Source organism: Dermacentor andersoni, chromosome 2 (assembly GCF_023375885.2).
Source record: "Dermacentor andersoni chromosome 2, qqDerAnde1_hic_scaffold, whole genome shotgun sequence".
NCBI classification, from domain to species: domain Eukaryota; kingdom Metazoa; phylum Arthropoda; class Arachnida; order Ixodida; family Ixodidae; genus Dermacentor; species Dermacentor andersoni.
Window position 1 is genome coordinate 199795532 of NC_092815.1, and position 13270 is coordinate 199808801.

Consider the following 13270-nt stretch of genomic DNA (forward strand, 5'->3'; position numbering starts at 1 on the left):
CTGGAACCATTGCAATTTTCCATATACCCCGGAGCACCTTGTACCTCTTGCGTCCTCATAGCGCTCTGTGTTTCATTATGGCTGCATTTCTCTTTCCATTTACTGTTATAATTCTTTTCCTGTGTTTCCACATATCTATTGCCTTCGTTTATCCATATACCAAGGTATTTATGTTCTTTTACGCGAGGTATCTCCTGGTCCTGCATTGCAACTGTCCGCGGTTTTCTATGAATACCACAATATCAGATATTTGAACCCTAAATTTCAGACCTAATTCTCGCCTTCTGGAACAACTGGATGAATAACCAGATGAAGAGGGTGTTGCCAGCGTCTGCGATTGGTCCGCTTTCCCTTAGTTTCCGGTGGCTGGTCGGAACTCGCGGCGGCATGCAACGGAAGGTTGACAATGCTGCTAAAACAGATCCTCAGCAAGGAAGAGTTGGCAGAGCGAGGTCGTAAACGTGCCAAAAGTGCTCGAAAACGTTACACGGCCACGCAAAGAGTTTTATCGGAGGCAAATAAACCCATGCTCTCCGGCAGGTGCGAGTAGCCGGTTCCCGAGCGATCGGCGGCAGCCATCTTTTATTACATTTGGAACGGGACAGCCTGCGGCTATTCAGAAAAGAAGTTTCGTTTTGTTCGGCATCTGAATGCATCTTTAGCGCATACACGTCACTTTGACGCGTGAGTTTCTGCGTTTTTGTGACGTCGCATGACAGGCAGGTGAAGTGGGTGCAGCCCAAAAACCTTTGACCAATAGCCGAGGTCTAATGGCGAAAAGGCTTCGAATCAGAAATGACTATATTTCTTTTGTTTGGTCCAACCATACATAATCATTGTGTACACGTCATATTAGATGGGGCGCTATCGCGGCATCCATGACGTCGCGATACAGACAGGCGAAGTAGGGGTGGTCCAAAAAAGCTTTTGACCAATAGCAGAGGGCTGATTGCAGAGTTGGAACAGAAAATTTCGGAATAGCTTTACGTTATAGCGCCCTATACTTGTTATTTGTCCAGCATTCAAATTTCGCCTGGCCATCTTCCGCTACTTGCTCTCTTTCCCAACTACATATCCCATTTTCAAAAAGATGCGTTTATGGCCACTCCGTAGGCTGCAATACCCTCCCTCGTCAATGATCATTTCTCTCAACTTATCATGAATTTCTTTTGTCATCAGACTGTAATCAATGGTCGATTATCGGTATTCCGCTTCCCACGTGGTCTGCCCGTCACACTTAGGCCCCGTATTCACAATAACGATGTTATGTCGCTCACCAAGGTCGAGCATTGACTTCAAATTGTTGTCGGTATAGCCATCTAGATGCTGTATGTGGGCATTCATGTCGCCTAGCAGGATAATTTCGGCATCATTCCCAAAACCCTTAATATCAGCACTTAGGCATTCCACCAGCTCTTGATTTTTCTCTGTGCAATCATTCCCAATCCACAAATACGTTACGCCCAGCGAAGTTTTTTTCCCACTCATTGCACCTGATAACCAAAGATGCTCTTGACATTTTTAATTTACTCTTTTCCGTTTGGCTGCCTGATGGATGAGCATTCCCAGCCCCCTCCCTTTCTTTCCGACTTAGTTCTGTTACACCCTTCCCAAGCATAATTCTCAATCACTAGTGGCTCTTCTGAGTTTCAGAGGTGCGTTTCTGTAACCGCATACACCCCTATTTGTTCTCTATTTAACTTCTCCGCAATCTCTGCCCAATTTTTCTTTCTTCTGCCGCCCTGCATGTTTATGTAGCCTATTGCATGGCGAGCTCTCTTTCTTCCTTTCCTCCTTTTTCTGTTATTGACGGCGATGCTATACTGAGGTTCCCTTAGGGGACCTTCTTGATTACTACCTACTCTGGCCTCCTGAGTGCCCGTGGCCCCCCTAAAAAAGCAACAGCGCGACCAGCAAGTCGCCAGCTCACTTCTCGTGCAAGCTTGTAATTGAAATTGATCCCGTCTCATAGAAAACCACCATACCTTCTCACTTCCCTGTTTATTTCGACAACCTCGAAGCCTTTCTCTCGGCTCATTTCCCATATCGCCTCATTAGCAGCCACTACGGCTCTTTGTATGTGACTGTCACGTACAGGCACCTCCGGCACCTCGCACACCGCTCGCGCAAGTCGTCTACCCTGTTCGCCAAGCACTGGGCTAGTCCTGTCCCTTTACTGTTAAGGACATCATTTAGCCCACCTGCTACTAGGACAAGGTTGCGTCTCTGGCCATTTTCCGCCAACTTTGCCTTTGCGCGCTTCATGACAGAACCCAATGTCCGCCCTGGAAATGTTCCTACCACCGCTATTTTATCACATTTTACCCTCTCCACAATTCATTCTGAGCACCCAGCCATGTTTGAGTTGCCGGCGATAATCACCCTTTCACTCTCTCCAACTGCCGAGGCCTCCCCCTGCTTCCCTTTGTCACACATTTCCGCGTGATTCGGACTTGACATGGGCATCGACCCCTGCGTTCCATGTTTTCCTTTGTGGCCGCATCGAGGTAGGTGCAGCTCTTTACAGCTAACCACTCCCCACGTTGCACGCATTCCAGGTGCTTTGTTGACACTCCCTCTCCTGTCACGTCAGCAGACTGCGTTCCATTGTCACGACCATTTTCGTTCACGATGGCGGCCCTGTTCAGGTTTTCCTCAGCTGCTAGAAGTCGTTTTTCCACTGACTTCCGTGCATCACGCTCAAAATTTAGCTCATTTTGGTGGTCTTCGACCTATTTGATAAGCCCGTGCTGGAAATCCTCCATTTTCTTTTGCCTAGAATCGACATCACAGTGTCTGCCGATTGACTCGATTTCTTCTGCATTCCCATCCTTCCCCTGGTCTACCTTGAGGAGACCTTCTTTCTTGCCACGTGTTGCACTTAGCTTTTCCTAATGCAAACACCGAAGCTTTCATAGCACGGGCCTTCTAGCAAAAGCCCATACGCTCACAATCTAAATCCTTAAAATGCCGCAAAATAACTATCAATGTTTGAGAAGGTATGACACGTGTTCTCACTTGTTCAAGCAAGCAGCCACGCTCTCACGGCTCTACCAAAGCAATTTTCCCTATAACAATGCGCACACGCGCTAAAACCATAATATTTAATAGTGTTGCCAATTCCAAAATAATGTTCAAAGGCTATAACGACTCGCCGTCCAACACGGTTCCAGGTGTTGAACACGTGATGCGAAAGCACGCTCTGGCTATCCTTTAAAATCAAATATACACGAAACACATCCGCGCACACGAAAAATAAAGCTAGCCAATGATTACTTGAAGGCAAAAAGAAATCAGTAAATTAAAAACAGAACCAACCTCAAAGCGTGCACAAAAAGAATTATGTTTTCATCGCCACCACGGAGCCCTAGAAAAAACGGGTGGCTGCCCGACAGAGGCGCCACCACTAACACTCGGAAAACCTGTTTTACCATGGAATAAACCCAGTCGCCCAGTCTGCTTTTCGTTCTCAGCCTGTCAAAACTTGTATTACTTTCCTCCGCTAAACCGAGCTCCCAACAAATTAATTAGCATCCGCGAATCGTTTGTCGCTGTCACCTTTGCATTTGTTCATATTGGACCTTGCATTCTGGTCAAGTCACGAACCAACCAGCCACGAAATAGGTACGCTGTTGCACTTTTATATTATTTTTTATTCACAAGTTGCATTTTTTTTTTGCCCTGCTGTTATTGTTAAATTTTACCGCGCTCCTTTTTTTTTTCTTCAACGTCTTCTCTTACAAATTGTTTGCCACGCAACTTAGTTGTTACTTATTCTTTTGTTTGCTTATGATTCTTGGGAGCTTTAGTAATGTAATGCATTTTGTGTTTTTCATCCCTCATTTTCATTCACATACAGATTTTTGTATGTTATATGTTATTATATTTTGCTTTTTTTTCTACCTTGAGACTGTTAATATTGTTCAGTGTCATTATAACCGTCCTCACTTTGTTCCCGTGTGTTGCGCTATGTTTCAACTACAGAGACCTTAAGTTTGTTAAGTGAAATTGTATAGAAAATAATGGTGGGTGCGTTAGCCGACCAATGCAAATTCATGCTGTTTGTGAAAATTTATTCTCCAAATTTATGCGCGTTTAATGTCCCGAGAAACAGATAAACTCAAATAGCATTCTATTATTTCTTCGTCTTCAAGATGTTCCTGAATTTTGTTTTGTTTGCATGTACTTGAACTTAGTTCTGTGCCGACGTTTTCCAGGCCACAGGTAGGGTTCGCGTGGGTACAAGCACCTTGCAAAGTTCCTATGGGGTTCGCGTTAAGAAGAAGTATTGCGCCCGGGTTCCGTGAGTGTGTTGGCAACCCATGCATTTGCAGGTTTCGAGGCCGACGGCGACTGCAGCCCCTTGGACGAGATCAGGCAGTGCATGTCACAACCGCTAGACGTGTTCTTCGCAGCCGGGAGCACAGCCACTGCTTGCAGGTGAGACGCACACTATCCTCCGTCTGCTACATCACCCGCATAAGGTCGTCCAATGCCAACAGTGCAAACCTATAACCACGCGAGAACACTTCCTCGCAGTCGGTTGTTGTACTGAAGGTAATCAATTAGAAGGATCATTCCTTTTCTCACATGGCTACTACTTGAATCGGTCATTATCCCTTGACGCCTTGCCACATTATTTAGGCACGGCTCGGTAATCGTGACTATGGGGCTCAATCTCACTCACATTTGAGGAGTATTCACCGACACCTTAATGAAGGCGGACACTTCGAAAAGTGTCCGCCTATTGACGCACCGTAGAAAAAGCCCACATTTCGTATGTATTTATATCTCATATAAATTACTGCGAACAGCAGTCTCCTCGTAATATTGAGAAGAATACCGCGGTAATTCTGCCTAATCTTTGAGAGAACCCCCGCCTCACCTGAAAACCTTCTGAAAACCCCTGGACAACGCGAGAAGCATGCTACATTTAGGCTGCATGCAGTAAACGCCAGCTGTTCGCAGAGCTGCCCACTGGCAAGCAGGACATGCAAGACTCGCCCCTGTTAGCCAGGCGTTCGTGATCCTACATTTAGTGACACCGGTATGGCTTTCCGCACATCCTTTTTTCACTTTCTGCGCATTTGCTTCACAAAGCCACGAATGAATATCACAAGGAGTACATGCAGTGTAATGCGGATGCAAGTGGAGCAAAAGTAGGTCACCCCGCGGTCTATGTGCACGAACCTAGAAGGCACTGCGCGTCTTGATCAACGCTGGCATTGTAACACACAGCACAGCACGGCACCCAAAGAAAAGTGTTCTTAGCGTTCATGCGATGCAAGTACTATTCGTTCGCTTGCGCGAAGCCGCCGCTTCGCAGTAGGTGAAATGCTCGTCTCGAAGGTGTGTGATACCCGGCTCAATACCGGGCCAGACATAATTTCTTACGTCACGTTGTGTATTGCCGAAACCAAGGCGTGTTGAATGAACGAAAGAATGCGCAAACATGGTCAGTTCCACCAGTTCTGCACTCCATGCATTGCACTTGACTTCCTAAGCCTCAGTTCTGTATCTTTCCTTATGCCTAATCACGGAAGCACTATTAAAGCACACAAAGACAAGTGGGCTGGAGTCTATACTTCTATATTAACCAAATTGTGCATCTGCAATGCCTTAATTCCCCACCATGCCAGCTCCTCTAAGGGAACCGCAACTCTGCGCGCCTTTGTCACCATACACAGGCTGAGAGAAGTGGCCAGTTTACGTTGTGTGGCTATGACCGAGAGCTGAAACACCGACGGGAGTATGAATTCAATTGAGCACTCTGTAATTTCACTAATGTGAGTGGGCCTTCCGTTGGTTCTGGACTCTCGTAACTGCGGCGTGCCTGCCAGACCTTAAGTGACTGTTTGCACTCATCCCCGCTTGACAGCGTACTCACTCATTGTATCTAGTTAAGTAAAAGTTGTGGGAAGGCTAGTAGATTATTTCCCATAAAGATTAACTTGCGCAGAGAACAATATAGCAGTGACATAGCCAGAGCGTGACACAACAGCTGCCAGCCCTCCCTCCTCCCGAAATTCCTGTCTTAGTATGCGGCTTGCAGACACCCCTTCTTCTACCCATCCCTCCACCTGACCCTCCTCGGTCAAGTACGGGCCCCATGCAGAAAACAATTTCTGGCTACGCCACTGCGGTATAGTCTTACGAAGACAATGAGCAGTAAAACGTGGTCATAAGCGCACGATGGCGCACAGCTCCTATGCGTGTGACCATCTTTCCGAGTCTCGTACCTTGTTCGAACTGTGCAGTGCAACCTCCCTATCTGGAGTATCCAGTGTCTTTGGACACTTAAAGCCGATCAGTTATGGCTACAGCACGGTGCAGGAGCGTATACGCCTTTTGCAGTGCCTTGCAAGGGGAATTGGTGCGGTGCCTCTCAGAGCCTGCCAGTGTGTGCAGCCGTCCAGTAGAGCGGGCCGTACTTGCCACTCGCTCCGTCGCCGCCTTCCTGCGTTGGTACGGATGCCGGGACGCTGCCGAGCTGCTGCCCACAACGAGTCCTAGTGAGTCTGCTGTCGATATCTTTGTTAATGCGCTAGCAATCTTTGGGTACTTCACGCATTTGGCGAACGCTATATATATGATCGTGCCTATCAATGTATGTTTGTATCTAACCGTTTTCCCACCTACCTGGGTCACTGGGTAGTCCGTGGTCGAATGGCTAACACGACGGGCTGCTGTGCTGAGGGCACAGGGTTTTAAACCAACCACCTGACCAACTTGGGTAGCTGAGTATCTGGAAATGATTACACACGTGCCGTAATTAGGCGAACATCTTTCACGCTGACGTGGGTCACTATAGATGCAAGATTGGGTAGGTATCAGTCTTCAATGAAACTCTTCCACGCGACTTGGGGTAATGGGCACTTGCCAATCGTTCTTTGCTGGTCTTCAATGAACCTCTTTGATGCTAACTTGGGTCACTAGGTATGTGCCAGTAGGTGTGTGCCGCTCTTCAATGAGCGTCTTTCACGCCAACTTGGGTAAGTTGGTATGTGGCAGTGGGAATGTGCCATTCTTCAATGAAAAAAAGAAAGGATTCCTTAAATTCATCCAATGTTGAGCGATATCGAGCCCATGCCACAAGGGTTGCGCAACGACAGCCACTCGACGCTTGAGCAGGCTGCGTTACAAATGCACTTGGTAGGCTCCGCTTTTCAATGAACGTCTTTCACGCGAACGCTTTACCGAGCTGCGCCAGGAATGCACTGGGTATGCGGCGCTGTTCAATAAACCTCTCACCAACTTGGATGACGGAATATGTGCCACTGAGCGTGCGCCAAGCAAGGGAACAATCGGCGCTCGCAGGCAGTGCCGCGCCGTAATACTCGTCTCGGAAGCCACGCGCGGAATTTATTCCGCCACCCAGGAAGATGCACCACAGCCTCCGGCGGTCATTGTTTCCGGTGTGTTGCGCCAGCGTGATCCTGCCGTCTTTAGCGGCACCGATGATCATGACGTGGAGGATTGGTTGTCATCTTACGAACGGGTGAGCCAGCATAACGACTGGTGCGACGTCACCAAGTTGCACAACGTGCTGTTTTACTTAACCGGCGTCGCGAACCTCTGGTTCCGAAACCACGAACACGATTTCGCAACATGGAGCACATTCAAGACAAGTTTCGCAGAAGTGTTCGGGCGCAAGCTTCGCGCAGAACAACGCTTACGGGGGCGTGCGCAACATCACGGTGAAACTTTCACAACTTACATCGAAGATGTCATTGACCTCTGTAAGCGCGTGAATCCGTCAATGTCGGAACAGGACAAGATAAAACACATTATGAAAGGCATTGATGAGGACGCCTTTCAGATGTTGTTAGCGAAGGATCCGCGTACCGTGGCCGAAGTTATCAATTTGTGCCAAAGTTTTGACGAGCTACGGAAACAGCGCATCTTAGCTCGGCGCCAACCGCCTACGGAAGATTCGTTAGCCGCATTAATTATTGGCGACAACCACACACCTTTGCTGACGCAAATAAAAGAATTTGTGCGCGAGGAGGTCGCACGACATCTCTCGATTTTGCCGACCACGGGGAAGCCTTCTCAATGTTTGACTCCAGTGCTCCGACAGATAGTTCAAGAGTAAGTGACCGAAACTCTTCCACCTCCGTGTCAGCCGGCTCCCGTGGCCGCGCCTCTGACGTATGCTGAAGCCGTTGCACGGGCGCCTCGTCTACAGGGGTTCTCTCCTCCGCCTTCAGCGCCACATGCATGTTACCCACTACATTATTTATTAGTACCTCAAAGGCCCCACTGAAGGGGTATTACATGAGGGGGTGGAGTTTCAGCAGTACATTGCTTCTATGGACGATCTGAATGACGATGAGTCGATCTGATCAACGATGGCGTTTGACAAGTCATTCCAGTCCCTGGCTGTATGGGCGAAAAACGATGACAGATGCGCAGAAGAGCAGGCAGGGGGAGGGTAGACGGCCTTCCCGTGGTTTGTTCGATTGGAAATGCGATGTGCGGGGCTGATAATAGAGTTCAGAGATGGATGATAAAAGAATTTATGAAACAGACACAGTCTGAAAATTTTTCGGCGGTTCGCTAAAGTTATGAGATGAGCATTACGTTTTAGTTCAGTTACACTTACATGATAGGAATAGGCTGAGAAAATGAAACGAGCTGAGCGATTTTGTACAGATTCGAGAGTAGTGGAAAGGTTATTTTGATGAGGGTCCCAGATCGCGCATGAATATTCTAATTTGGGACGGATAAGTGTTAAGTAAGCAAGGGATTTCACTGATGGGGGTGCTAGTCGCAGGGTTCGTCGAAAGTAACCAAGGTCGCGATTTGCCTCGTTAGTAACCTGTAATATATGAAAACACCAACTTAGATCAGGTGTCAAATGGGTGCCTAAATACTTGTAGCGCAGTGTCCCAAAAACCTTAGATGGCGCAGTGTCCCAAAACGTTAACACAGAATTCACACAAAACTCTGGGAGTTGAACAGTATAAGCCCTTACAACGCTCGTTGGTCGTTATAAATCTTATCGGACTTGATCCCACCCTTACCTACCCTTATAGGTTGCTATCAACCTTATCGCAATTGATTTGATCTTTATCGACCCTTACGTGTCCTTATCAGCCTTATCAGAGTGACCTGGCCCTTATGAACTCTTATCAGTCCTTATAAACCATCAACGGACTTATCCAACCTTTATCATTTCCCATCAGTGCTTATTAACATTATCAGATTTTGCTCCAGCCATTGTAAGCTTATCACTCTTCAGCACCTTACATATCCGAGCCGAACTATTAGTAACCGTGATGGGACCAATATAACCCTCCATCGCTCCTTACCATTCTTATCGACTGACTGACTGCTTATCTGTCTATGTTGCCCGACGGGAAGCGCATAAGCCCTCGTATATCGGTTGCATTTCAGTGCGTGAAGAAACGCCCAACGGAAGGCGCATTCCGCGACCGCTAGCTTTGAATTTTCCTTATGTCGACAATACTACAAGTCGGCTCTACAAGTGGTCCTAGAGAAGGCTTTTATTCCACCATCACCAAATCATTCAACAAAGCCTTCATACAAACTGTTCTGCTCTTACAGTTGTGTCGTACCGCCGGTACAACACGTCCCATGGTTGAGATGTATTCGCCATGTGCAAGCGTGGGTGTTTAGCCCAGTGGGTAAGACAATCACCTTCTGGGCGTGGGGTCGTATGTAGAAAACTCGCCAACGTTTTCGAGGGTAGCTCTTAGCGCCGTTCCTGCTTTGAGCATTGCCGCCCCTCGGCGGAAGCGAGCGAGCGAGCACAGCGAAGGATGAAAGACGCGGACCGCAGCGGTTAATGTAAACGGCGAGAGCAAAGAGAACGCGGGGAAGAAAGCGAAGGAGGAGGGCATATGAGAAGGAAAGCGGAGGAAGAGAGTGTGGCGATAGGGCGAGGAAGAAAGCGGAGCGCCGCACGAGACCTGCTGCACGGCGCCAACTGGGCAAGTGGCGAGCGTTGCATGCGGCGAAAGCGTCCACCGAACCATATATGAAAACAAGGCGCTGGCGTAGGCTTCGGACCCAATGAGCATGCGCTGCTTCACCTGCACCGCCGCCGCTGGAGAATGCGCTCCGCGCGAGCCACGCGTTCCCATGTTCACACTTACCTCCTGAACGATGAGCGACGCAACCGGTGGAAATGCTTCGTCTGCCGCTGCTGCTAAACGAGCTGCCCGAGCAGAGGCTCAGCGGCGAGGCCGAGAGGACCCAGTCGTTCAGAATTAAATTATTTGCCACAATATGTCGCGAATTCAAAACACCTAAACAACTGCGCTGAAAATTTGTCTTAATAAGTATCGTAATGGTCAGTGAATTTTTTCTTCCGAATTCATTTTGTTTTGTACATTTATTTTGTTATAGCGATTCGTCTTACGGGACGGACGGACGAGATTTCTCGCTAGGTTGGCATAGTAATGCTTGCGCATTCAATATCTGCGATAGAGCAGCCCGGTTGCCGCACAACGCGTTTCCAGGCGTTCGCACACACCGGCGCGCCACGCATTTCGGAGGCCACGCGCAGGCTTCGTGGCGGCGGCGCTAGATGGCGCTGCGTGTTCCTAGGGAAGCGCGAAATAGAAGTCGGCCGCTGCACAACATACCTCGCATGAAGCTCGCTTCGACGTTGGCCGCACGTTGTTTGGCGATATTTTATTAATGCGAAACATCGTAAGGCGGATTCATTCTGCTGATTTTTAAAGCGTAAAGTGCTATGGGGCCCATTCCTACGGCCATTTCGGGTGGCGAAACTGTCTGCCGCCACCTCCGCCGCCGGTGTCGGGTGTCCGTAGCAGCTGTCGCCAGGAATGAGAAAAAAAAAAGTCTGAGTTCCCGCCAGGGCAGAACACAGCCCCGCTACGTGAGAGTCTGCTACTCTAACACTGAGTTACGTCAGCTGGCATGCAGCGGAAGAATGCCCTATAAACGGGTCCAAGCGCGGGCGGAGACACGCGATGTGGCATGCGCGCTGCGTAGCGACGACAGGTGCACATTTTGCATTGCACTTAAATAAGTTTAAGGAGAGGTGTAGAAGAGTGGTAGAAAAAAATATACATTATGTATCTGATTAAATCACGCTGCCTAGGCGGCTATATCACCGTCGCGTTTCAAAGGAGATGCCAATAAATCATCATCATCATTGATATCGTATCGTGCAACTTGCCTTGCAATGTGACATTCGCGCCGCATAGCGTGTATGCGTGCGCCCTTTGCATTGCAGTTGCATATTATTATATCAGGTGGCACCTCATGTGGCAGCTGCATAGGTAGCGGTGCAAGGTAGATAGAAAGTATTGACGAAGGAAAAGAAGTTTATGGAGATGTATAAATATCGATGTAGTGAAAAATATGTACGAGATATCTGATTGATTCAAGCAGGCCATGTGGCTGTTTTGCACCGTCCCGTTTTAAAGGTAATGCATTAAATCAGCGTCATCATTAGTACCATCGTATTGTACCATTTGACATGCGCACCGCGTAGACTCGATACGTATAAAAATTGCATTGCAGTTCCGCTACATTTCTCAAGGGGTCCCGACATGTAGGAGTTGCGTATAGCGTTGCATGTTGCATGTAGCTGACCCTGGACCTAGCAGACTAGGGTCGCTATCTTGTACACGTTCGAAAAGCCGACGTTCGATTTCGCCTCACGCGATTAGACTAGATTGGCCGAGGCCGCGATATCGGCGCAGCCTGGACAATCGCGCGAGGCGAAATCGAACGTCGGCTTTTCGAACGTGTACAAGATAGCGGCCTAGGTGACTACTTTTCGCCATACGGTTTCGAATGGGATGCCATCATTACCTTCACCATCATCAACGGCAACGTACCGTGCCACGGGTAAAGGGATGTGACATGTGCGCCACGTAGTTTGGGTACATGTGTTTACGCTTCGGTACACGTTATGGCGCCTCCTCGCAAGGGACGAACCTGAAAAAGCGATTTGTAGAGTCACGCGCGCGACCGCAACCAGGCAACATCGGGCTCAGCACGCCGCTGTGCAGAGATCAGGACAAGCCGCATCTCGCCGTCGACGCCGGGCGGACAGTTCAGATCTCTCTCGTGAAAGCGGCGCAAGAAAAACTTCGCCACGAAGACCCTGTAGTGCGTGGTGCCGAAAATGGAGCTCCTTTGGAGCCGCTCCTCCAGCTGCCGCTGTGACTGTGCTGCGTGTGCCGGGCAGGCCTGTGACTTTCTTTCTGTTCTGACCTTTTATAGGAGCCTTAATCTTTCTTATAGGTAGCCTTATAGAGTAACCTCGTTACTGTTCTGGTTGGTGGCAATGTTGATTGTGCCTATTCCGGCGTCCTTTGTTGAACATGCAATAGGCTGCTCTGCACTCCAGGCGTGCTGATGAGTAGTGACGTCATCGTTTGATGTCTCTCTGGCTTTTTTTTTTTAGAACTCGACGAAAATGTATCGCATCAAAGATAAATTACAAGAAAAAACTTTATTAAAAGCTAGACAAGTTTTCCAAGTACAAATTATGCCTTGAGACAAATAATTAAAGCTTACGTAATTGAGCATAACAGGTTTTCGAAATAAATCAACTACAAGAATATTCTGAATAACTGACGACTGCGAACAATATTTCATTGGTCACTTTCGCGTGTAGTGCGCAAATCTTTCTTTCTTTTTGTAAAATCCTTGGCGCTTTTTAGCCAGAAATAGCCCTTGTGCCATGAGAACCAAATGATCAATCAATCTTTTGTCACGTTCGGTTCGAATCACGTGTAACGCCCAGAACAACTGGACAGAAAGTTGTTGCGGGAAATTGAGCGGGGTGTCGCCACGTCTGTTTCTCATTAAAAATGTTGCCTACTTGCACGAGAAACCTCCCCTAGGCAAATGTTTATCATTAAATTGGCGTACACAGCCTACCGGTTAGGTTTCACTCATTTATTGGTCATCAAGAGACCCATTGAGCGAATAAGCCAGCGTCTGTAGCAGTGAAACGGCACCTAAATTCCCATTCGCTGCAACGCCACCTCACGTGCACGCCTCGGCTGAACAGAGCGGGCGGCGAAAGTAGACACCTGCTGCAGCGTTTGGTGCGCCAGGTGTTGCGTGAGTGGAGAGGGCATCGCCGCGACGCCACGTCACCTGCACAATCGGAAGCCTTTCTTATACGCGCGTTCCTTGACCGCACGAGTTCTCGCCTGCGTTCTAACTTCGCCTCGGCAATCGGTATAAAGAAATTAATCCATCAAATAACAGAATTCGAAATGAAGAACATTGGCGGTAGTGAGCTTCGCACCTA

At 48.3% G+C, this 13270-nt stretch overlaps 1 protein-coding gene across 3 annotated transcripts in view; it reads left to right on the top strand.

The window, feature by feature from the left end:
- LOC126540244 (uncharacterized) overlaps nt 1-13270 on the top strand; it is a 61298-nt gene that overhangs the window by 16928 nt on the left and 31100 nt on the right. For all 3 annotated transcript variants that reach the window (XM_050187045.3, XM_055075907.2, XM_055075908.2), the window contains exons 4-5: nt 4335-4440; nt 6355-6512. In XM_050187045.3, the coding sequence (XP_050043002.1) occupies nt 4335-4440; nt 6355-6512 (264 nt within the window). The remainder of the gene's footprint in view (nt 1-4334; nt 4441-6354; nt 6513-13270) is intronic.